We start from the raw sequence: 23,160 nt of genomic DNA, 5'->3' as shown, positions 1-23,160 counted from the left end.
ATGACCTAAATCAAATCCCTTATGATTATACAATGGAAGCAACAAATAGATTCAAGGGATTAGATCTTACAGAGCATGCCTGAGGAACTATGGATGAAGCTTTTAACACTGTACAGGAGGTGGTGACCAGAGCCACTCCCAGGAAACAGAAACGCAACCAGGCAAAACAGTTGTCTGGGGAGGCTTTACAGACAGCTGAGAAAAGAGAACTGAAAGGCAAAGGAGAAAAGGAAAGATACACCCATCCAAATGCAGAGCTCCAGAGAACAGCAAGGAGAGATAAAGCCTTCCTCAGTGATCAATGCAAAGAAATAGAGGAAAACAATAGAACAGGAAAGACTAGAGATCTCCTCAAGAAAATCAGAGATACCAAAGGAACATTTCATACAACAAGGGCACAATAAAGGACAGAAATAAGGACCTAGCAGAAGTGAAGAGATTAAGAGGTGGCAAAAATACATGGAAGAACTGTACAAAACAAGGCCTTGATGACCCAGATAATCACAATGGTGTGATCACTCACCCAGAGCCAGACATCCTGGAGTGTGAAGTCAAGTGGGCCTTAGGAAGAATTACTACAAACAAAGCTAGTGGAAGTGATGGAATTCCAGCTGAGTTATTTCAAATCCTGAAAGATGATGCTGTTAAAGTGCTACACTCAATATGCAAGCAAATCTGGAAAACTCAGCAGTGGCCACAGGACTGGAAAAGGCCAGTTTTCATTCCAATCCCAAAGAAAGGCAATGCCAAAGAATGTTCAAACTACTGCACAATTGCACTCATTTCACATGCTAGCAAGGTAATGCTCAAAATCCTTCAAGCTAGGCTTCAACAGTATGTGAACTGAGAACTTCCAGATGTTCAAGCTGGATTTAGAAAAGGCAGAGGAACCAGAGATCAAATTGCCAACATCCACTGGATCATAGAAAAAGCAAGAGAATTCCAGAAAAACATCTACTTCTGCTTTATTGACTATACTAAAGACTTTGGCTGGCTGGACAAAACACATTGTGCAAAATTCTTAAAGAGACAGGAATAACAGACCATCTGACCTGCCTCCTGAGAAATCTGTATGCAGGTCAAGAAGCAACAGTTAGAACCAGACATGGAACAATGGACTGGTTCAAAACTGAGGAAAGGAGTACATCAAGGCTGTATGTTGTCACCCTGCTTATTTAACTTATATGCTGAGTATATTATGCAAAATGTCAGGCTGGATGAATCACAGGTGGAATGAAGATTTCTGGGAGAAATATTAATAATCTCAGATATCATAGATGACACCACCCTAATGGCAGAAAGCAAAGAGGAACTGAAGAGCTTCTTGGTCAAAGTGAAAGTGAAGTCTCTCAGTTGTGTCGGACTCTTTCCAACTAAATGGACTGTAACCTACCAGGCTTCTCCATTCAGGAGATTTTCTAGGCAAGAGTACTGGAGTGGGTTGCCATTTCCTTCTCCAGGGGATCTTCCCAACCCAGGGATCGAACCCAGGTCTCCTGCATTGCAGGCAGACGCTTTACCCTCTGAGCCACCAGGGAAGCCCAGAAGCCCACCAGGGAAGCCCAGGGAAAGTGAAAGAGGAGAGTGAAAAAGTTGGCTTAGAACTCAACATTCAAAAAATGAAGATCATGGCATCCGGTCCTTTCACTTTATGGCAAATTGATGGGGAAACCATGGAAACTGATAGACTTTATTTCTTGGGCTCCAAAATCACTGAAAACAGTGACTGCAGCCATGAAATTAAAAGATGTTTGCTTTTTGAAAGAAAAGCTATGACAAACCTAGACAGCATATTATTAAAAAGCAGAGATATCACTTTGCTGACAAAGGTCTGTATAGTCAAAGCTATGGTTTTTCCAGTAGTCATGTATGGATGTGAGAGTTGGACTATAAAGAAAGCTGAGTGCTGAAGAATTGATGCTTTTGAACTGTGATGTTGGAGAAGACTCTTAAAAGTCCCTTGGACAGCAAGGAGATCAAACCAGTCAATCTTAAAGGAAATTAACCTTGAATATTCACTGGTAGGACTAACATTGAAGCTCCAATAGGTGGTCAGATGGCATCATCGACTCAGTGGACATGAGTTTGAGGAAACTCCAGGAAATAGTGAAGGACAGGAAAGCCTAGCATGCTGCAGTCCATGGGGCTGCAAAGTGTCGGACATGACCGAGTGACCGACAAACAACATCTCATATTCTGTGTCAAGAATCTGAAGACGCGCCTGTCCCAGCGAAGCTCCGTGGACTGAGGGGAGAAGTCCCCAGGAAGCAGGGGTACAAACCCACTGGTTCCAGTGACCTGCTGCCTCTTGGCAGGATGCGGCAGCAAAAGATACTTGCACTAAAATGGTTCTCCCAGAGCAACGGCTCTAGATGGCCAGGGGTTTTAAAGCCCCTCTAGTTTTATCTCAATCCTGGGAAAGAAAATAGCTCTGAGTTTACAAAAGTAATCCAGAGGGAAGTGAGAGTGGGTGTGCGGATACTCCAGGTTCCGGCAGAGAACTAAGCGCCCGTGAGCTGTTAACAGCACCTCACAGTCTGTGTCCCTGCAGAAGAGAGGGTGGAGATTCTGTATCCTTGTTAATACACGCGATGCAGAGTAAGATGCAGCCAGCTCACAGGCGGAAAGCTGGAACAGAGAAGCCAAAGGAGTCTCTGAGAACCGTGGTGCTCTCTCATTTCTCCTCCCCACAGCCTGTGAGCACCTCACAGACACAGACTGTCTTACACACACCTCACACTTCAGAGTTTAGCCATGTGCTGGGCACACGCTCGGGGCTGGACGACCGTTAGAGAGAGTGAAGACGTGAGAGGCTGTCCCTCACCACGCAGCAGTTGGCTGGCAGCGGGGAGAGCAGATGGGCTACAGAGAAGGCTCACGTGGAAAGGTGAGGAGGAAGTCCTTTCGTTTTGAGCAAACACACGCCTGTTACGATCTCAGCTCCTCATGTGCAGGGATCATGTCTTATTTATCTTTATGCTCCGAGCACAGAAGAAGCCCTGAAGAATTGAGTGAAGGGAGGCAGCTGTGTGGGGGAAAAACCACCAGTGGGTACCAAATGCTTAGTACGGACTGTATTGCATACATCTAATAACCCACTCAATTCTGACCGCAAGCCTAGGAGGAAATTATCTGCCCAAGATCACAAGGTTTGGCAGAATCAGGACTAAACCTCTCAGCCACCATGTCTCAACGGCAGACCAACTACTAGAAAATGTTGAAATTACTTTCAGACCAAGGATTGAGAAATATTTCATAGGAACTCTAAGCAGAGAGAAGAGCTCCAGATTATTTTTACACAAGGAGAGAAGGCACTGATCTGCAATCTGATATACTATAAGAGCTACTGAATAAAATAAAATAAAATTAAGGGACAAGGCTTGCCAGAACCTAAAATTTCTTTAAAACAATCTCAGAATCTCTTCTGAACTGTCACAGACACTTTAGAAGCCGATAAAGTAATATACATTAAATATTAAAGTCACACACCCTAATTACCTCTTATCTACCTTAAATGAACAGCAATCGTGAGCACAAGTATATTTACAGTGCACTGGTGCCAAGAGTAGAAATATGGGGAAACACAGCGGACGCCACTAACAGGCAAATGAATAATAAAATCAGGCAGGTACATCCACACCCACGCTATGGAATGCTCTGCAGCAAGTGAGAAGAAAGAGGCAACTCTCTGATGGAGAATGCAAACAGAGCATCTGTACAGTCTGATAAACTTTATGCTCAAACAGACACAAATATATTTCTTTGGGGGGGGGTATGAGAGAGAGAGAGAAAAGGCCCACATATCTGTGTTACCTGTCTTAAGTGGTGGCCAGAGGACAGGAACAGATTTCAGAGAGACTTTGTGTCTATGCTGCTGTTGTTGCTCAGTCGCTCTGTCGTGTCCGACTCTCAGTGACCTCATGGACCGCAGCATGCCAGGCCTCCCTGTCCATCACCAACTCACAGAGTTTGCTCAGACTCATGCCCACTGAGTCAGTGATGCCGTCCAACCATCTTGTCCTCTATCATTCCTTCCCTTCTCCTCCCACCTTCAATCTTTCCCAGCATCAGGGTCTTTTCCAATGAGTCAACTCTTCGCATCAGGTGGCCAAAGTATTGGAGTTTCAGCTTCAAGCATCAGTCCTTCCAATGAATATTCAGGACTGATTTCCTTTAGGATGGACTGGTTGGATCTCCTTGCAGTCCAAGGGACTCTCAAGAGTCTTCTCCAACACCACAGTTCAAAAGCATCAATTCTTCGGCGCTCAGCTTTCTTTGTAGTCCAACTCTCACATCCATACATGACCACTGGAAAAACCATAGCCTTGACTAGATGGACCTTTGTTGGCAAAGTAATGTCTCTGCTTTTTAATAAGCTGTCTAGGTTGGTCACAGCTTTTCTTCCAAGGAGCAAGCATCTTTTAATTTCATGGCTGCAGTCACCATCAGCAGTGATTTTGGAGCCCAAGAAAATAAAGTCTGTCACTGTTTCCATTGTTTTCCCATCTATTTGCCATGAAGTGATGGGACTGGATGCCATGATCTTACGTTCTTGAATGTTGAGTTTTAAGCCAGCTTTTTTATAGCATGTGAAATTTTTGTCGAAAGAATATGTGTGTACACATAGTCATAAATACTATGTATTTGCATTTTATACATAAAAGTAATTTTAAGCATTTCTTTTTTAAAGAACATTTTCTGAGGCAGGGAAAAAAAATGAAACTAACTAGGCAAGAGGTGAGGGTCAGAAAGCAGCACCCTCTGCAGTCTGTTGCTCAGCACTGGTTTTAAGGAAATCAAGAAGCGCAGTCCCTTGTGTATGGAGAGAAAGACTGGATGGCACTTCCAGCATGTCCCCTGGGCCTTAAAGAAGAGGTGGGCCAAGCAGCCTGGAAGGTGTCATGACTGGCTGCTGCAGACAGACGGCCCGGGGCTGTGGCTCTGACAGCAAACTCTGGAGAATGACAGGCATATCTCCTCCGCACATGAACTCTGGACCAGCCAAGTTCAGCTCCCTCCACCTGTCTAGACTACCTGACTCTAGCAGTTCTGAAATGCAAAACACACTCTTCCAAGGACATGCCTGATAAGTCAGACAGCTCTCTCATGACGGCGAAACAGTGGCAGGAACAAGAGGCAGCAGATTGGGAGAAAGAGCAAAAGACAGCCTCACTCACAGTCCAGCAAGAATTCAGGACCATATTTAGTGGCAGTCAATATGCACTGAGGACAAGTTATCAGCAACTGGCCCACCCCCACGTGGAGAAACGAACAGTGGTGATGGGAGCCCCGAGGGAGGTGTCTAAGCACCAAACAGAAGTTTAACCGAAATTTGACACAGACAGGATATCATGCAGAATAAATCCTGAAGGAAACCCATCCACGATGTAAAGCAAGGTCTTTAGTGACTGTCCTTAAAACGCTGGCTTTGGGGCAAAAATGGAACTTTGCGCTCAATCTGCTGTCCTCAACAGAGAGGACTGGGCCCTCACATCAGAACAGCAGCAGGACAGGAAGAGCTGTCGTGAAAAACTAGGGCTTCTTATTTTGAACAGCTCCCCTTCAACCTGGGGAGTATTTTGTTTCATATTTAAGTGATCGAAAATTGAAAAATAATGTTCCTGGTGTGTACTTACTTTGTGACATTGCTTTTGTAAACGTACCCAGCCTAGCTGGGAACTGACACACGGTTATCACTAGTAATCAGTACATACTGCTTAGGGAGGCACATACATCTAAATGACAGTTCTCACAACGATGATAAATTCAGTAGGTCAGCAGGAGATGATGTTTCTTTAAAGCAAATATTACTGTTACTATATTTAAAAAAAAATGTACTCCTATCTGAATGTACCAAGAATAGAAATGGTAGTAATTCCCACAACCAGATGACCTTTTTCTTCATGTTGACTAACTCAACTTATCATCCATTACAAGATCTAATTTATCTTCTGAGGTACGTGGTGATTTCCAGGTCTGTAAATGTTCACATTGATTATTTCTCCACAAGTGAAAATTTTAACATCTGCTTTCATGAATACAAAGTTTAGTAAATTTCACTCCAAGACTCAAATTTAAGAAAATGATAATGCATCACTGTGTTTCATTCATAAAGCACTAGATAAACAACTACCACTACTTACTGATCAACTTGTCATGAGCTAGGCACTAGTCAACATATTTTATGCTTTTCATCTCATGAACTCTCAAAATGACGCAAAAAGTAAAGGCATACTAGGAAAGGTACAACATTTTGATCACACAGATTGCAAATTCTGGTTAAAGATTATACCAATTAAGTATGCTATGGGTGAAAAAGCCCTAATAACTGAAACACAGACAACAAAACTAGGAAGCTGTCTCTTTTCCTTTTTTCCCTCTAATAAACACTGATTTTAAGAAACAACACGCTTTCTTGGAAGCCTCATTTTGGAGGAACATAACACCTACATCACTAACATTCTTTCAAATCCCAAACAGAATCAGTCTCACTAACCCTCACTTTCTGCCAGAAGGTGAATAAATAGCTCATGACCTGCATTACAGGCTTCGGCTGGTCTGGTGCAGGCAGGGAGGAATGCTGGAGGAATCTCATGTCTGTCTGCCTCCACACTGGAGGCACTCTGGAGTCACCTACTTCCCCTTCTCACAAACATGCTCTTTTCCAAGCCGCCTTTAGAGAGGAAAATCAGATTTCACTGACATAAATCTGCCATGCAGGCTCGTGATTCTTCCTTTTTTTTTTCATTTGTTTTTATTAGTTGGAGGCTAATTACTTTACACCACACTTTGACTATTCCTTCTCCTAACTTACCCCACCCACCAAAGGAAAAACAAAAAAACACACAAAAAACAAAGGCAGCCCATTCCTCTTACCCAACCTAACTCCTGTGGGCTGAACAAAAACAGTTACAGGACTGGTGTCTGACTGAACTTTGATGACTAGGAACAAAGACTTTTTGCAAAACACGCGGTTTCCAATTGTTGGCTTTCAACAAAATTGAAGGTTACCTAATAACGTTGTCAGACAGTACATCATTAAAAATAACTGATTAATGTTTGGCAATAGATCACTGTGATTTATGGAATATAACTCAGAAGGAATTCAAGGAATTAGATGACATGCCCATAACTAAACTCCTTCTATTACCACCTACTTATTTCTGTTTGCAACATTCCTTTGCCTTAAATTTGTAAGAACAAAAAATAAGAATAAAATCAATGATGAAACTTATCTCACTCTAGCAATAAGTAACATTCACCAATGAAGGCATAAACATTTAGGATACTAAAGTTACAATTCATCTCAATAAGAAAAATGTTTCTATTAAAATTTATCAAATTATCAAAATGGTAATATATATATTAATTATATGTTTTGATCAATTACATACTATTAGTAATAATTTTATAACTCAATCTAGAAGAAATTTAAATGAGTTTTAGGATGACAGAATCTTAAAACATATATATATATATATATATATATACACACACACACATATATGTATATATATATTTCTTTCAGAAGAATAATGAAAAGTTGACCAATAATAAGACTCTTAAGTATAAAGTATTAAACTGAGGTAAAATTTCGTGGGGGAAGTGGAATGGAAACATGAATTCAAGGAGAAAGTAATGATATGAAATTTACTGTTAAGAAGGGCTTGTTCAGACATTTCAAAAATGCATGATTTAGTATCAAACTGCTATGAACTGGACACGCTTATTTTAAAATGGCAATATTTACAATGTACCAAATATAACATCCTTTGCAAAAATTTAAATGTATAAAGAAAAACTAGATGTCAACTTACAAAAATGTAATGGACATAGATTCTTCAAATTCTTATAAGAACAAGGGAATTTGACCTCAACAAATCCACTTTACACTTTGTGATATTCTTTTCCTCTTTTCTCTCCAAGACTAAGCCTCTCAAAAGCTCACTTTTTAAAATCAAATCTTCCCCAAACCTCCAATGACTACTGTGCAACTGGGCCTGCACCTCTAAAAGGAGATACAACACTCAGTATGTGCTGGGCTTCATGCACATTAGCTCAGTTAACCCTCCAACACTCAGAGGAAGACGTATTGTCACCATTTGCAGGATAATGAAACCAAGATCATGCAGGCCATAACCTGCACAAGGTCAAGGAAAGCTGGTGTGAGAGCTGGGAATGAGAGGGGCATGGGCTGTCTCTGGGGCCTGGGCTCTTCACCATCACACTTCCCCTGCGGGTCACATCCTGGCCCCCTTCACCTCAGTTTAGCTGAACACACATTTGTGGAAGATGATGCTATTTCCTGTTAAGAAGCTATTCCTTCAATGCAGCAGCTGCTGTCAAACAGCCCCCTCAAAGGTTATCTTTAACCTTTGAGTTCTGAATTTGTGCAACCAGAATATGTGTATAGTCCCTTAAAATAACCTTCCCTTTCATGCCTGTAGGGAATAATCAGATTCAACACATAGCTACTTATTTCATTTTTTTTAAGTTCCAATTAACAGGGAAAAAAAAATCCTTAGCAGTCAATTGCATATTATGATATTCCAAAAATGTTTTAATTACCTAAGTCTGCCTAGCCATAACTTACTTAATGCTTTTTACTCTTAAATCAAGCTAAATATGGAATGTAGTCCTGGGAAAAATGAGAGATTGATTGCAAACCATTTTAATATCCTCATGAATCTTTTTATGGAAATAAAAACAATTTCAGCGAAGCTCTGAGACGTTGTTTAAGTGAAAGGACACCAGGAATGAGGCCCCAGACTCAATTATCCTTAGAAAATGAATCTAGAAGCAAAGAGTCAGTTCAGTTCAGTTCAGTTGCTCAGTCATGTCTGACTCTTTGTGACCCCATGAATCGCAGCATGCCAGGCCTCCCTGTCCATCACAAACTCCTGGAGTCCATTGTCCATTGAGTCAGTGATGCCATCCAGCCATCTCATTCTCTGTCCTCCCCTTCTCCTCCTGCCCCCAATCCCTCCCAGCATCAGGGTCTTTTCGAATGAGTCAACTCTTCCCATTAGGTGGCCAAAATATTGGAGTTTCAGCTTCAGCATCAGTCCCTTCAATGAACACCCAGGATTGAACTCCTTCAGGATGGACTGGTTGGATCTCCTTGCAGTCCAAGGGACTCTCAAGAGTCTCCTCCAACACCACAGTTCAAAAGTGTCAATTTTTCCATGCTCAGCTTTCTTCACAGTCCAACTCTCACATCCATACAGGACTACTGGAAAAACCATAGCCTGACTAGACGGACCTTTGTTGACAAAGTAATGTCTCTGCTTTTTAATATGCTATCTAGGTTGGTCATAACTTTCCTTCCAAGGAGTAAGTATCTTTTAATTTCATGGCTTCAATCACCATCTGCAGTGATTTTGGAGCCCAGAAAAATAAAGTCTGACACTGTTTCCACTGTTTCCCCATCTATTTCCCATGAAGAGATGGGACCAGATGCCATGATCTTAGTTTTCTGAATATTGAGCTTTAAGCCAACCTTTTCACTCTCCTCTTTCACTTTCATCAAGAGGCTTTTTAGTTACTCTTCACTTTCTGCCATAAGGGTGGTGTCATCTGCATATCTGAGGTTATTGATATTTCTCCTGGAAATCTTGATTCCAGCTTGTGCTTTCTTCCAGCCCAGCGTTTCTCATGATATACTCTGCATATAAGTTAAATAAGCAGGGTGACAATATACAGCCTTGACGTACTCCTTTTCCTATTTGGAACCAGTCTGTTGTTCCATGTCCAGTTCTAACTGTTGCTTCTTGACCTGCATATAGGTTTCTCAAGAGGCAGGTCAGGTGGTCTGGTATTCCCATCTCTTTCAGAATTTTCCACAGTTTATTGTGATCCACAGTCAAAGGCTTTGGCATAGTGAATAAAGCAGAAATAGATGTTTTTCTGGAACTCTCTTGCTTTTTCGATGATCCAGCGGATGTTGGCAATTTGATCTCTGGTTCTTCTGCCTTTTCTAAAACCAGCTTGAACATCTGGAAGTTCATGGTTCACATATTGCTGAAGCCTGGCTTGGAGAATTTTGAGCATTACTTTGCTAGCGTGTGAGATGAGTGCAATTGTGTGGTAGTTTGAACATTCTTTGGCATTGCCTTTCTTTGGGATTGGAATGAAAACTGACCTTTTCCAGTCCTGTGGCCACTGCTGAGTTTTCCAAATTTGCTGGCATATTGAGTGCAGCACTTTCACAGCATCATCTTTTAGGATTTGAAATAGCTCCACTGGAATTCCACCTCCACTAGCTTTGTTCATAGTGATGCTTTTCTAAGGCCCACTTGACTTCACATTCCAGGATGTCTGGCTCTAGGTAAGTGATCACACCATCGTGATTATCTGGGTTGTGAAGATCTTTTTTGTACAGTTCTTCTGTGTATTCTTGCCACCTCTTCTTAATATCTTCTGCTTCTGTTAGGTCCATACCATTTCTGTCCTTTATTGAACTCATCTTTGCATGAAATGTTCCCTTGGTATCTTTAATTTTCTTGAAGAGATCTCTAGTCTTTCCCATTCTGTTGTTTTCCTCTACTTCTTTGCATTGATCGCTGAGGAAGGCTTTCTTATCTCTCCTTGCTATTCTTTGGAACTCTGCATTCAAATGGGAATATCTTTCCTTTTCGCTTCTCTTCTTTTCACAGCTATTTGTAAGGCCTCCTCAGACAACCATTTTGCCTTTTTGCATTTCTTTTCCATGGGGATGGTATTGATCCCTGTCTCCTATACAATGTCACGAATCTCCATCCATTGTTCATCAGGTACTCTATCAGATCTAGTCCCTTAAACCTATTTCTCAAAAAAAAAAAAATCTATTTCTCACTTCCACTGTATAGTCATAAGGGATGTGATTTAGGTCATACCTGAATGGTCGAGTGATTTTCCCTACTTTCTTACTTTAAGTCTGAATTTGACAATAAGGAGTTCATGATCTGAGCCACAGTCAGCTCCCGTCCTTGTTTTTGCTGACTATGTAGAGCTTCTCTATCTTTGGCTGCAAAGAATATAATCAATCTGATTTCGGTGTTGAGTATCTGGTGATGTCCATGTGTAGAGTCTTCTCTTGTGTTGTTGGAGGAGGGTGTTTGCTATGACCAGTGTGTTTTCTTGGCAAAACTCTATTAGCCTTTGCCCTGCTTCATTCCTTACTCCAAGGCCAAGTTTGCCCGTTACTCCAGGTGTTTCTTGACTTCCTACTTTTGCATTCCAGCCCCCTGTAATGAAAAGGACATCTTTTTTGGGTGTTAGTTCTAAAAGGTCTTGTAGGTCTTCATAGAACCGTTCAACTTCAGCTTCTTCAGCATTACTGGGTCAGGGCATAGACTTGGATTACTGTGATACTGAATGGTTTGCCTTGGAAACAAACAGAGATCATTCTGTCATTTTTGAGATTGCATCCAAGTACTGCATTTCAGACTCTTTTGTTGACCATGATGGCTATTCCATTTCTTCTAAGGGATTCCTGCCCACAGTAGTAGATATAATGGTCATCTGAGTTAAATTCACCCATTCTAGTCCATTTTAGTTCGCTGATTCCTAGAATGTTGACATTACATCTCGTTTGATCACTTCCAATTTGCCTTGATTCATGGACCTAACATTCCAGGTTCCTATGCAATATTGCTCTCTCTTACAGCATCGGACCTTGCTTCTATCACCAGTCACATCCACAACTGGGTATTGTTTTTGCTTTGGCTCCATCCCTTCATTCTTTCTGGAGTTATTTCTCCACTGATCGCCAGTAGCATATTGGACACCTACTGACCTGAGGAGTTCCTCTTTCAGTATCCTAACATTCTGCCTTCTCATACTGTTCATGGGGTTCTCAAGGCAAGAATACTGAAGTGGTTTGCCATTCCCTTCTCCAGTGGACCACATTCTGTCAGACCTCTTCACCATGACCTGTCCGTCTTGGGTGGCCCCACACGGCATGGCTTAGTTTCACTGAGTTAGACACGACTGTGGTCCTGTGATCAGATTGGCTAGTTTCCTGTGATTATGGTTTCAGTGTGTCTGCCCTCTGATGCCCTCTGGCAACACCTACCATCTTACTTGGGTTTCTCTTACCTTGGATGTGGGGTATCTCTTTACGGCTGCTCCAGCAAAGTGCAGCCACTGCTCCTTACCTTGGACGAGGGGTATCTCCTCACAGCCACCCCTCCTGACCTTGAACGTGGAGTCAAGCACTAAAGAAACTTCATGTGAAAGTAAGTTTTGTGAAGACACTTTGATGGTAATACCTAATTGACCATCTAGTTTTTCTCTCTTAAGAACTTACAGAACAAACTCAAAGTCTTTCTAGTTTGCTTAGAGGCAAAACTAAAGATTCAGATCTCTAATTCCCAACACGAACTCTCTTAACATGTTTAACTGGATAAAGTTCATTTCAATTCTCTGAAAGTTAAGGGTCATGTTATGAATCCATTTAGAGTATATATTCAAAACAGAAGGAAAACTAAGCAAGCTCTCTTTGATTACCAAATATGCCCATGGAAAAAAGTTATCAGTCATTTCAGCCAAAGGAAAGTCTTTTCTTCCATACTTTTTGATGGCAGTTCATTGCATTTTACCCCCAGGCTACTCTGTACTTTCTTTGCCAAAATCCATTACACACTACACTTTTATAATATGATTGGTGGAGAACAGGTAACAGTATTGCATTTACGGTATTTCTCCTAAGGGCTTAACCATGGTCTACACTGACACACTCACTCACTCAGGAATACTTGCCTAGGAGAACAAAGTCCTGAGGGTGGGAAAAGCCTCGAGGGCACACACTGTAACAGACCTGAGACCCAAACGCCATGCCAGGGACTGCACACCCCACTGGTGACCAACAGCAATCTAACTCTTCAAAGCAGCAGCTGGTGCCAGAAAACCAGGGCACCAAAGTCTAATAATTGCAACTCTGAAGACAAATGAAACTAAACTAGTGAATGCCACTCACTGATCATCACTGCAAGACAGGTATGTTTTTGTGACGGTAAAATATCAAATTCCTATAACACAGGGGGGTGTAGGGCTTTTGGCTTGTATGATGGTCTATCTTCAAATCCAAGCTTAGTGATAAAAGCTAAAGTAGCATATTTGGTAACACTTAAAGCTTCAGTTTAATGAAGGATGATTACACTGTAATAAAAAATTAATCCCCATCTCTTTCACCTGTTCCTCCAGAAAAATGTTATTTTCTACAAACAAAATAATCTTTTAGAAATCATGAAATGCTCTAAAAGGGCATTTCATTAAATTATGGTCACCAAGAAAAGGGTTTCTTATTTAACTTTTTATGAGGCAAAGCATGACGTTTCATTTGAAATCTCTGAAATTTCTCTGATCTTTTGGAGATTTTAAAGCTTGTGAGCACAAGATTTCCTTTAGTTCAATATTTCTAGGAACCTTTTTGAATATAATGTCTGAACAATAATGAAAATGAAACCACAGTGTTTTTAATAGCTTAAATGATGTTAAGGAGAGACTTTAAACTGCACCACTTATTAGTTTCAGAATCTGGAGAGAACACAAATAGAGAAACTGAAGTTAAATACCAAATCAAGAACAAACCAGAAGCGAGGCTGAACCCAGGCCTCCCAAATCAGTTTGTTTCAAAATCAATAATGACCACACAGTTTATGTAATTTGGGAAGTGTTGCTTAACTTTTCTCCTTGACTTTGTTTTCTGAGAAAGCTTAATTTGGGCAAAAGTTACTTTATGGAGAGAAGAATCAAAGAGTAACTTAAAAAGATTTTGAGGAATTTAAATATATTTTTTCAGATTTTCATTACCTTAGGTTTTTAAGATAATGCTTCAAGTAAACAGAATTTGAAAGGTTTAATATAACATATATTCAGTAAGCTGGTTTTAGAAAAGGCAGAGGAACCAGAGATCAAATTGCCAACATCCACTGGCTCATCAAAAAAGCAAGGGAGTTTCAGAAAATCATCTATTTCTGCTTTATTGACTATGCCAAAGCCTTTGACTGTGTGGATCACAATAAACTGTGGAAAATTCTAAAAAAGATGGGAATACCAGAAAACCTGACCTGCCTCCGGAGAAATCTGTATGAAGGTTAGGAAGTAACAGTTAGAACTGGACATGGAATAACAGACTGGTTTCAAATAGGAAAAGGAGTATGTCAAGGCTGTATACTGTCACCCTGCTTATTTAACTTATATGCAGAGTACATCATGAGAAACGCTGGGCTGGAAGAAGCACAAGCTGGAATCAAGATTGCTGGAAGAAATATCAATAATCTCAGATATGCAGATGACACCACCCTTATGGCAGAAAGTGAAGAAGAACTAAAGAGCCTCTTGATGAAAGTGAAAGAGGAGAGTGAAAAAGTTGGCTTAAAGCTCAATATTCAGAAAACTAAGATCATGGCATCTGGTCCCATCACTTCATGGGAAATAGATGGGGAAACAGTGGAAACAGTGTCAGACTTTATTTTTCTGGGCTCCAAAATCACTGCAGATGGTGACTGCAGCCATGAAATTAAAAGATGCTTACTCCTTGGAAGGAAAGTTATGACCAACCTAGATAGCATATTAAAAAGCAGAGACATTACTTTGTCAACAAAGGTCCGTCTAGTCAAGGCTATGGTTTTCCAGTGGTCATGTATGGATGTGAGAGCTGGACTATAAAGAAAGCTGAGCATGGAAGAACTGATGCTTTTGAACTGTGGTGTTGGAGAAGACTCTTGAGAGTCCCTTGGACTGCAAGGAGGTCCAACCAGTCCATCCTGAAGGAGATCAGTCCTGGGTGTTCACTGGAAGGACTGATGTTGAAGCTGAAACTCCAATACTTTGGCCACCTGATGCAAAGAGCTGACTCATTGGAAAAGACCCTGATGCTGGGAAAGATTGAAGGTGGGAGGAGAAGGGGATGACAGAGGATGAGATGGCTGGATGGCATCACCAACTCAATGGACATGGGTTTGAGTAAACTCCGGGAGTTGGTGATGGACAGGGAGGCCTGGTGTGCTGTGGTTCATGGGTGACAAAGAGTCAGACACGACAGAGTGACTGAACTGAACTGAATTCAGTAAGATAATCCATAGTATTAACTCATTTTCTGTTTCTTTACTCTTGTTGCTGAGAGATAAGACAATCTTTTGTATGATTAAATGGTTTAGTAAACTAGTAGTTACAATATATAATCATAAAATATTAATAGTTTCCTTCCCTTCAGCCCCCATCTGTTCTTGGATCCTGAACTTAGTACTAACAACAGACTCTAGTCATTAGTACTCATTCAAATAACTGCATCCTCAATTTAAAGGGGGGAAATTAGTCTATGTCAGAAAATAGATCCAGAAGTTAAATTCAAGAATAGATATCTGTGTTATCTTAAGAAATTTTCAACCAAAGTCAGTTTTAAAAACCATGGAATTCGGCTGAAATATTCATAGCACCAAACTTCAGGTCATCTGTGTATATACATTCTGATCAATTACTCAAAAGCCTCAGTTCAGTGCAACTCAGAAGCTTAGCTTACAAGGAGTCCTGCACGAGGCTGAAGTTTAGAAGCATTTCTTAGTACAGACACTTGAGCGTCACATAACCAAACGCTCTTCAGGTATTGGGAACACCTAGAGAGGCAAGCACCCTGAAGATTTCACATCTCAGTCACAGGCTGGTGCGTGATTCAATTAAAACCCACGAAGACAGGATCCAGACACCGTGCGCCCTCACAGCAGCATATGAAACAAGGACAGATGGAAACAGCTAACAGAGGCCCCGGGAAAGGCTCTCCCCACAACTGGGGCATGTTCAGAGTGCCTCAAATACAACCGTGGGAGGGCATACAGATTGAAGGAAAGCGCTTCAGGTGATCTAATATCCCCATTTTCTCCACAGTCTTGGTGGGGAAAAAATGCTCTAGGCTCAAAAGAGTAAAAAGGAAGATTGATCTGTCACTTCAAATAGTTACATATGCTGGTTTCAGCTTCAGTTCAAGCAAGTACAGTAAAGCTCATCTGGAGAATCACTTTAAAGTCACATTTTATCTAACTTATCCGTCATTTCACACAAACTTCTGAAGCTTCCTGCTTTCAAGCTGCAAAAATCTAACATCAGCTCAATTTATCCCATCCACTGAGACATCTAGAGGCAGTCTGAGGTCTGCATATTTATTTTTTAATTATTTTTGTTATGCTAATACTCTAAGTGCCCAGTTCAAAACAACCTCTATTTCTTAACTGACTAATCGGAGCCAGCCTTGCCACCCTGGAGAGCAGGGCAGGTGTGTGGGGAGTTAGCGACATCTCTTGCCCTGCTCCTGCTTAAGGGCCGACTAGGCCCTGGGCCCTTCTGACCGCTCAGTGGGGAACAGGTGGGGGAGGAGGGGTGGAGAGACAGGCACGCAGTTCTGAGGAGGCCTATCTGTTGGGATACGCAAACAGGCCAAGGCAGAGCGTAATGACTTCCGAGCTGGCTGCTGAAACGCGACAGCAAGCTAAGCCACAGCCGCAGAAGGGGAACAGGGCCGTCGAGTTCACAGAAACCACCTCTGGTATGAGATCCAGATCCAGTGGACATCCGAAGAAAACTCAGAAGCTGCACTAGTGAAGAAATGCAATGAAACAAAAGCAAAAGCAGTTAAGCAGACACCCCGCTGGAATACAGAAGCTGGACTTTTCTGACGAGCTACTTCAGCATTTCCTCTGAGACACGTTGTTCAGTCGCTCAGTCGTGTCTGAGCGACCCCATGGACGGTAGCCCACCAGGCTCCTCCGTCCATGGGATTTCCCAGGCAAGAGTGCCACAGTGGGTTGCCATTTCCTTCTCCAGGGGATCCTCCAGACCCAGGGATCAGGCCTGCATCTCCGGTATTGACCCTGAGCCCGCACAGAAGCCCACTGAGACAGAGCCTGCTCCTCAAAGTCACTGATGAGGAGCGGCAGCGCATCGGGCTGCTCACGCAGCTCTGGGCCAGCGCGCGCCCCGCGCTGCACTCAGGGCAGAGCCTCCTGTTAAAAACAGAAGCCTTAAGCAAATTTAAAAGTAGACAGGCACATCTTCTGTGTGATCATGCTATTTTATATCCGTAAGATGAAACCTTTGGCCATAGCCGAAGATGGAATTTTAGGACTCTCTCAAATGCTAAACAATGACCTATGCAAGGGTACAAAAGGAAGGCAAAAATAGTGTTTCTGACTTAAAAGCTTTAGAAGATTATTTCAAAACTATAGACTTTCTTGTAGTTTTCAAAGTGTTTGCAGATAACTGCAAAAGACACCAAGTTAGTGTCTAGTATGATTTTCCCTGCCATCTAGAAGAGTTTTCACTTTTTAATTCAACATATGAACCATGGGTTACCCTGAAAATATATCACATAAGTAGTCACATGATGAAGTTTATTCATACCTGAAATTCTAACTGGGTACTTGGAGTGTTCGCAAAACAAAAAATAATAATTAAAAAATAAATACCCAGACCTCAAATTGCCTCTCGATGTCTCCGTGGGTGAGATAAACTTGAGCTGATGTTAGATTTTTGCATCGATGAGGTTTGAAGTTAAAAAAAAAGTTAAAAACAAAGTCAAATTTAGACACTGAAATCTGAAAACTGAACTTAGCTGAATAAGAAATTCCCTGAACACAGTAGGCTTCTGTTATTGTTTAGTTGTGAATTAGTGTCTGACTCTTTTGCAACCCCGTGGACTGCAGATGGCCAGGCTCCTCTGTCCGTGGGCTTTCCCAGGTAAGAACACCGGACGGGGTTGCCATTTCCTTCAGAGGACCGTCCCAGCTCTGGGATGGGTCCTACATCTCCTGCACTGACAGGCAGATGCTTTACTGGTGAGCCACCACGGAAGCCCAGAGTGGCCTTTGCTTCCCCATGATGCCCACAAAGTAATCAGTGCCTGCCCAGCTATTTTATTACTTGTTTTGAAACACTTTTTGTCTACCTGTCTACAGGTTCAGGGAAAGAATATTTTCCTTTTCTAATTTTTTCATCTTAGCTTACAGCAACAAAACATTTAAAGTGGCATTTTTATGAGGTCCTTTACTAAGAGATTTGATACAACAGTAAATGGTCTGGTTACTAAGATTAAAATTGTGGTTGGAAAGGTACTCCATGCTAAAAACAGTGAATTAAAAATCAACCAACCTAACTATACAATTCTGAGACTGGGAACCGTAGGTCCAGTCATATCGTATGGAAAAACCAGTGCTACTGGTCACAGTTCAGTTTCCAAACAGATCAAAGGCCTACTTCTTACCACTTGATTAACAAAGAAGCTGCTTCAATACTGTGCTAAAAGTAATAAACTGCCTGATTTTATATGCTACAAGATAATGAGTTGTAAACAAACAGAATGAATATAGAGTATTTTTCTTCTAAAGTTAAACTCTAATAATGTTCACTATAGCAATAAATTCTATATTTGAGGCAGGTTGTGTGTGTGAAAGGTAGTCAGGGATCCATTAATTGAAAGCCACCTTTGATATAATTTCCATTTCCTAAAATAAAAAAATACTATACTGCTTTTTGATCTGAGAAAAGAGCTCATGGCTTATGACAAACGCTGCAGTTAAGAAAGAGAAAGTGAAAGTGAAGTCGCTCGGTCATGTCCGACTCTGTGACCCCATGGACTGTAGCCCACCAGGCTCCTCTGTCCATGGGGGGTTCTCCAGGCAAGAACACTGGAGTGGGTTGCCATTTCCTTCTCCAGGGGACCTTCCTGACCCAGGGATCGAACCCAGGTCTCCCGCACTGCAGGCAGACACTTTACCCTCTGAGCCACCAGGGAAGCCCCAAGAAAGAGAAGATATACAGAAGAAAAAAAACAAAAACAAAACATGTATACGTAGGGAGTTAAGTGTTTGACCATTTCTGAATGTTGAAGGGTAAATACCACCATTTAAAGTCAAATGAGTATGATGTCAAGTTCTGTCATCTTCAAAAATCAATTGCTAAATTATTAAAACTGACACAAGAAAAAGCAAGAATTCAAGAATCAGTATACATTTTTTTCACAACTGCATTTCTCTGTTTTCTTACCATGTATGTTGTACAGTCGAACTCTGTGGGTAACATGTTCAAAAAAGCAAGTCACGTCCGAATAAAACCTTCCACGTTGCACTATGACAAAGGGTGGTGTTGTGTAAACGTAAGGCTGAGGAGGAAATCACATTTTTAAGAAAAATGTTTGGCTTTTAATTTTTCCAAGGAATGTTTATCACAGTTTCCAAACTGGCAAATACATATCATGTGATATATGTAATATTAAGTGAAAACCAAACCTTATAAGCTATCAGACTATGCACATGCTATAAAAATTGAATATATGGTTTTACATTAGACAAAAACTGCTGAAAATAGAAAATAAAAGTGTTACAACTCGACTGGTTGAGAAGATCTACAAACATTTCTCCCTGCCATAAAGATTTCCAATTAAAGTTTTTCTCCGTGGTTCCTGTGTCACCCAGGAGAACGAGCAGTACTTCTACAGCAGTGACGCTGCCCAGGCAAACACTATGACCACGGTCCCCTGATGAGCAGAGTCAGGAGCATGCGGCTAGAAGGACCACAGCGATTCATCTCAAACAAACTGGAAGCAGGGTCCAGAATCACAGCTTAGTCAGTCAGGGTTACTGCTCTATGAAACACACCGCCCTTCTACTCCAAAGAACTGAGCGAATATAAAGCCAATTTACAAGCCTGGAAAAACTATGGCAACCACTGGTTTAGTTTTCATTATTTAGAATCTAGAATCAAGAAACTATGGGAATAAAACATGTGACTTATATGGCAGAGAAATGAAATCTAAAGCTCTTACGAAGAATTTTAAGTATTACACATCTTAGAAGGCTCAACAACAGCATACAAAGCTAGTTTGCAATGTAGCACAAGATTTTCAGTACTGTGTAATTTTCTTCCATATTTGCCTCTTTGGTTAGAGAAAAATATTCTGACTTTAATATAATGCTTTGCAGTTAACAAAGCTCTTGTAGCTAACTGCCACATGGCTAGAAAGCCATGGAGGAGGATGGGAAGCCGAGCGGTGCCGGCTGGGCTCCCCCCGCGTTCTGGCTCACCCAGCTGTCTCTTTCCCTGGTGCCCTTTTATTTCTTCTTTGTAAACATATGATGATTCTCTTTTTCCTACTATCTAATATTAGAGTTATTTAAACATAAAATAATTTAGAAAATAAAATAGTAATTACAATTGTGTATAATATTCTATAGCAAGCTATTTTTTTTTTAAAGTCAGTCAAAACAAAATGCCTGTGTAATGACAAAAGCTGTGAAGTGAGAAAACACTGATGCAGCTTATATTGAGGGCCCATTGCCCATCCTGAAAGGTCTACTATGATCTATAGCTTACCTTTAATTTCTCAATGCTTTAGAAAAACAGAAACAACAAGTAACTAGAATTCTGAGCATGACCTAAACAATCCCTTAACACCTATCGTTGATTTTGGTTAGCAGGCTTTTCTAGAGCAAAAGTAACTTTTTAAGGAGACAGGACCCTTGGCAACAAAACATGGAGAATACTGAATTTATCTTAAAGTGGAGAAAGTTGGTGTAAGTGTAAAAGCAAAGGAAGAAACTCTAAAGAGAAAAATACAAAATTGACTACACAAAAATTAAAAACTACTATAACAGAAAAATAAAATAACAAACTCAGTGATATACTGAGGGCATATTTTTCAATAAATAGGAAAAAGGATTAATTTTATAATATATAAAAAATCTTTACAGATCCACAAGTCATATCAATAGAAAAATGGCCAGGAACTTACACAGGACACTCACAAAAGAATTATTAAAGATAAATGAAAGCATTATAAAGTTCAACCTTACTAATAATCACAAAAATCATAACAGTATTTTTCATTTACTATTATAGGTTAAGTATTTAATATAGCTAATTCTCAGAGTTTAGAGTTGTATGCTAGATAGCTACCCTCAAAAACACACAGCTGCAGAATGAATATGTATCTTTCTAGAGAGACAAGGAAGATAAGTAGTATCTATATGTCAAAAGTCTTAAAAGGCTCCAAACACACAAAATGACTCTTCTAGAAAATTATTCTCAGGAAATAATTAGCACTGTACAAAGAAAGCTTATCACAATATTACAGTAATAAAGTATTGGGAGAAAATGTAAAATGTACATATGCAACCACAGTAAATTCTTTACTTCCACATATATATAATATACACACAGACACACTTTTTAAATGTGAGAACACTTAAGTTCTACTCTTTTAGCAAATATCAATAATCCAACAGAGTGCTATCAACTATAGTTACCATATAACACATCAGACTCAGACCTCGTTCATCTTACAGCTAAAGTTTTTAATCACAAAAGAGTGTATTGTATTTTCCGAGAGCATATCAGATTGTGAGCACTGTCACAATGAAAAACAAAATATATTCACATAGGAAGGTAAAACTTTAAAATGGGGGGAAATGATATGCACAGAATAAAATAAACAGTAAAAATACAACAACATTGGCAAAGGTTTTCACAGGCTTGTGGAACAATCAGCAAATATCATTGTTTTCTTTGGTTTTCTGCATCAAATGTGCAGTCAAGGTCGGAGAACACTTTTTTTTGGTTTGTTTTTTAAAGTGCTAAATGTTAAGGAGAAAAATTGCCCAGTGGTCAATCTATCTTTCCCACATGGCTAGGAATTTTGTGTCTCCATCTATGCCATGCCACACAGGCACATAACAACTCAGCAGCACCCTAATCCTAAATCAAATCTAGCTTCTTTCCATATGGAGCACTTGTCCACTGTAGCATCCTTACTGAATTTCAACACAGAAATTATTGTTCACCTAATACTCAACTAGAAATTGCTAAGTGTCAATAATGATATATAACAGTGGAGCTAATTCATCTATTCCTAATAGATGACCATAATAATGAGAGGCATTTATTATGCTCCTCACGACTCTTTCAATAAGTGCTTATTCACTGCTCCCAGCATCAGCTCTTACCTTGGCTTCCCCGTCGGGTAAGAAGAGGTAGGCACCACTTTTATCCTTTTTACTTGTGGTTCCATACCATGAAAACTGTACTTTCACCTCAAGACTTTTACCATCTCCTTTATTTATCATTTCCTAAGGATTGAAAAAAAAAATTTAGTGTAAGTCAGTATTAAGACATAAACTTACTGTATCTAGCTACATGCATATGTCTATTTTCAAAAAATCACCTTGTGATAGATTTAAAAGTGATTAACATTCAGCCTGTAATATTCACAATTCTTGGATGAACACTCCAAATTTTATACTTAATAAACCTCCACAATAGAACAAAAAGAACACATTTCACCAAAGAAAGAGATATATGCTAGAGATTAGACTAGTACTTCTCAGACTTTCTGCAGTAAAGGAGTGAATTTATTTTTATTTCCACTATGCATGGAGCAGCATTTTGGTGAAGTACAATGAAAGTGAATTAATTAAAAAGAAAATTAAAGTGATATGCCAAATATAAACTCATTTTTTTATTATTAAATTTAATAGGAATAAATCTACTCAGTCTAGTTACTTTCAAAGTTCCCATAAACATTTCTAAATAGCCGCCAATTGCACACTTATCTGTGGACTAGTAACAAGCAGTCCACGGCCAGCAGCATCATAGACCACAGCTGTGAGCAGCAGTGGGCACTGTGGACCACAGGAGAAGGCACATGTACCTCTCCATCCTTTCCTCCACAGTATCTGTGTCCACGTTTTCCACTTTACATAGGTAATCTGCACATGTTATAACAAAAATGACAAGCCTTCTATAAATTTTAGAACTATTTGGAACATACCTCCATAAGCCCAGACTGACCAAAGCGCAGTTTAATAAAGGAGTTCTCTAGAGTTATAGCTTCTTGAGAACTTTTTATATTATTCATGTTAAAAATTCCTTCATTTGCTATATTACCATTGTATAGGTCATATTTGGCTAAATGTGGACTTGAACTTGATGTTTCCAGAATCTTATAAACTTTCAGTCCCAATGGTGGCATCTCTGCTAGAAAAGATACCTTTAAAGATAAAGGAGAGAAGTTATTAAAGAGAAATGCAAGCTACTGAAAGGAAACTATTTATACTTCTAGTAAAAATAAGAAACTACTATATTTAAGGAAGAATATAATACTATTCTATGTTTTTATAACTTATGGGTAGAGTA

At 40.2% G+C, this 23,160-nt stretch overlaps 1 protein-coding gene across 1 annotated transcript in view; it reads right to left on the bottom strand.

Annotated features, from left to right (window-relative positions):
- Positions 1 to 23,160, bottom strand: part of MAN2A1 (mannosidase alpha class 2A member 1) — a 197,235-nt gene that overhangs the window by 31,098 nt on the left and 142,977 nt on the right. The window contains exons 14-16 of the mRNA XM_020911732.2: positions 22,796 to 23,014; positions 21,972 to 22,094; positions 19,018 to 19,132 (exon numbers count right to left, since the gene is read on the bottom strand). Of these exons, the coding sequence (XP_020767391.1) occupies positions 19,018 to 19,132; positions 21,972 to 22,094; positions 22,796 to 23,014 (457 nt within the window). The remainder of the gene's footprint in view (positions 1 to 19,017; positions 19,133 to 21,971; positions 22,095 to 22,795; positions 23,015 to 23,160) is intronic.

The sequence above is a fragment of the Odocoileus virginianus genome, unplaced genomic scaffold (assembly GCF_023699985.2).
Source record: "Odocoileus virginianus isolate 20LAN1187 ecotype Illinois unplaced genomic scaffold, Ovbor_1.2 Unplaced_Scaffold_8, whole genome shotgun sequence".
Classification (NCBI taxonomy): domain Eukaryota; kingdom Metazoa; phylum Chordata; class Mammalia; order Artiodactyla; family Cervidae; genus Odocoileus; species Odocoileus virginianus.
This window is presented reverse-complemented; position numbering and strand designations above follow the sequence as displayed.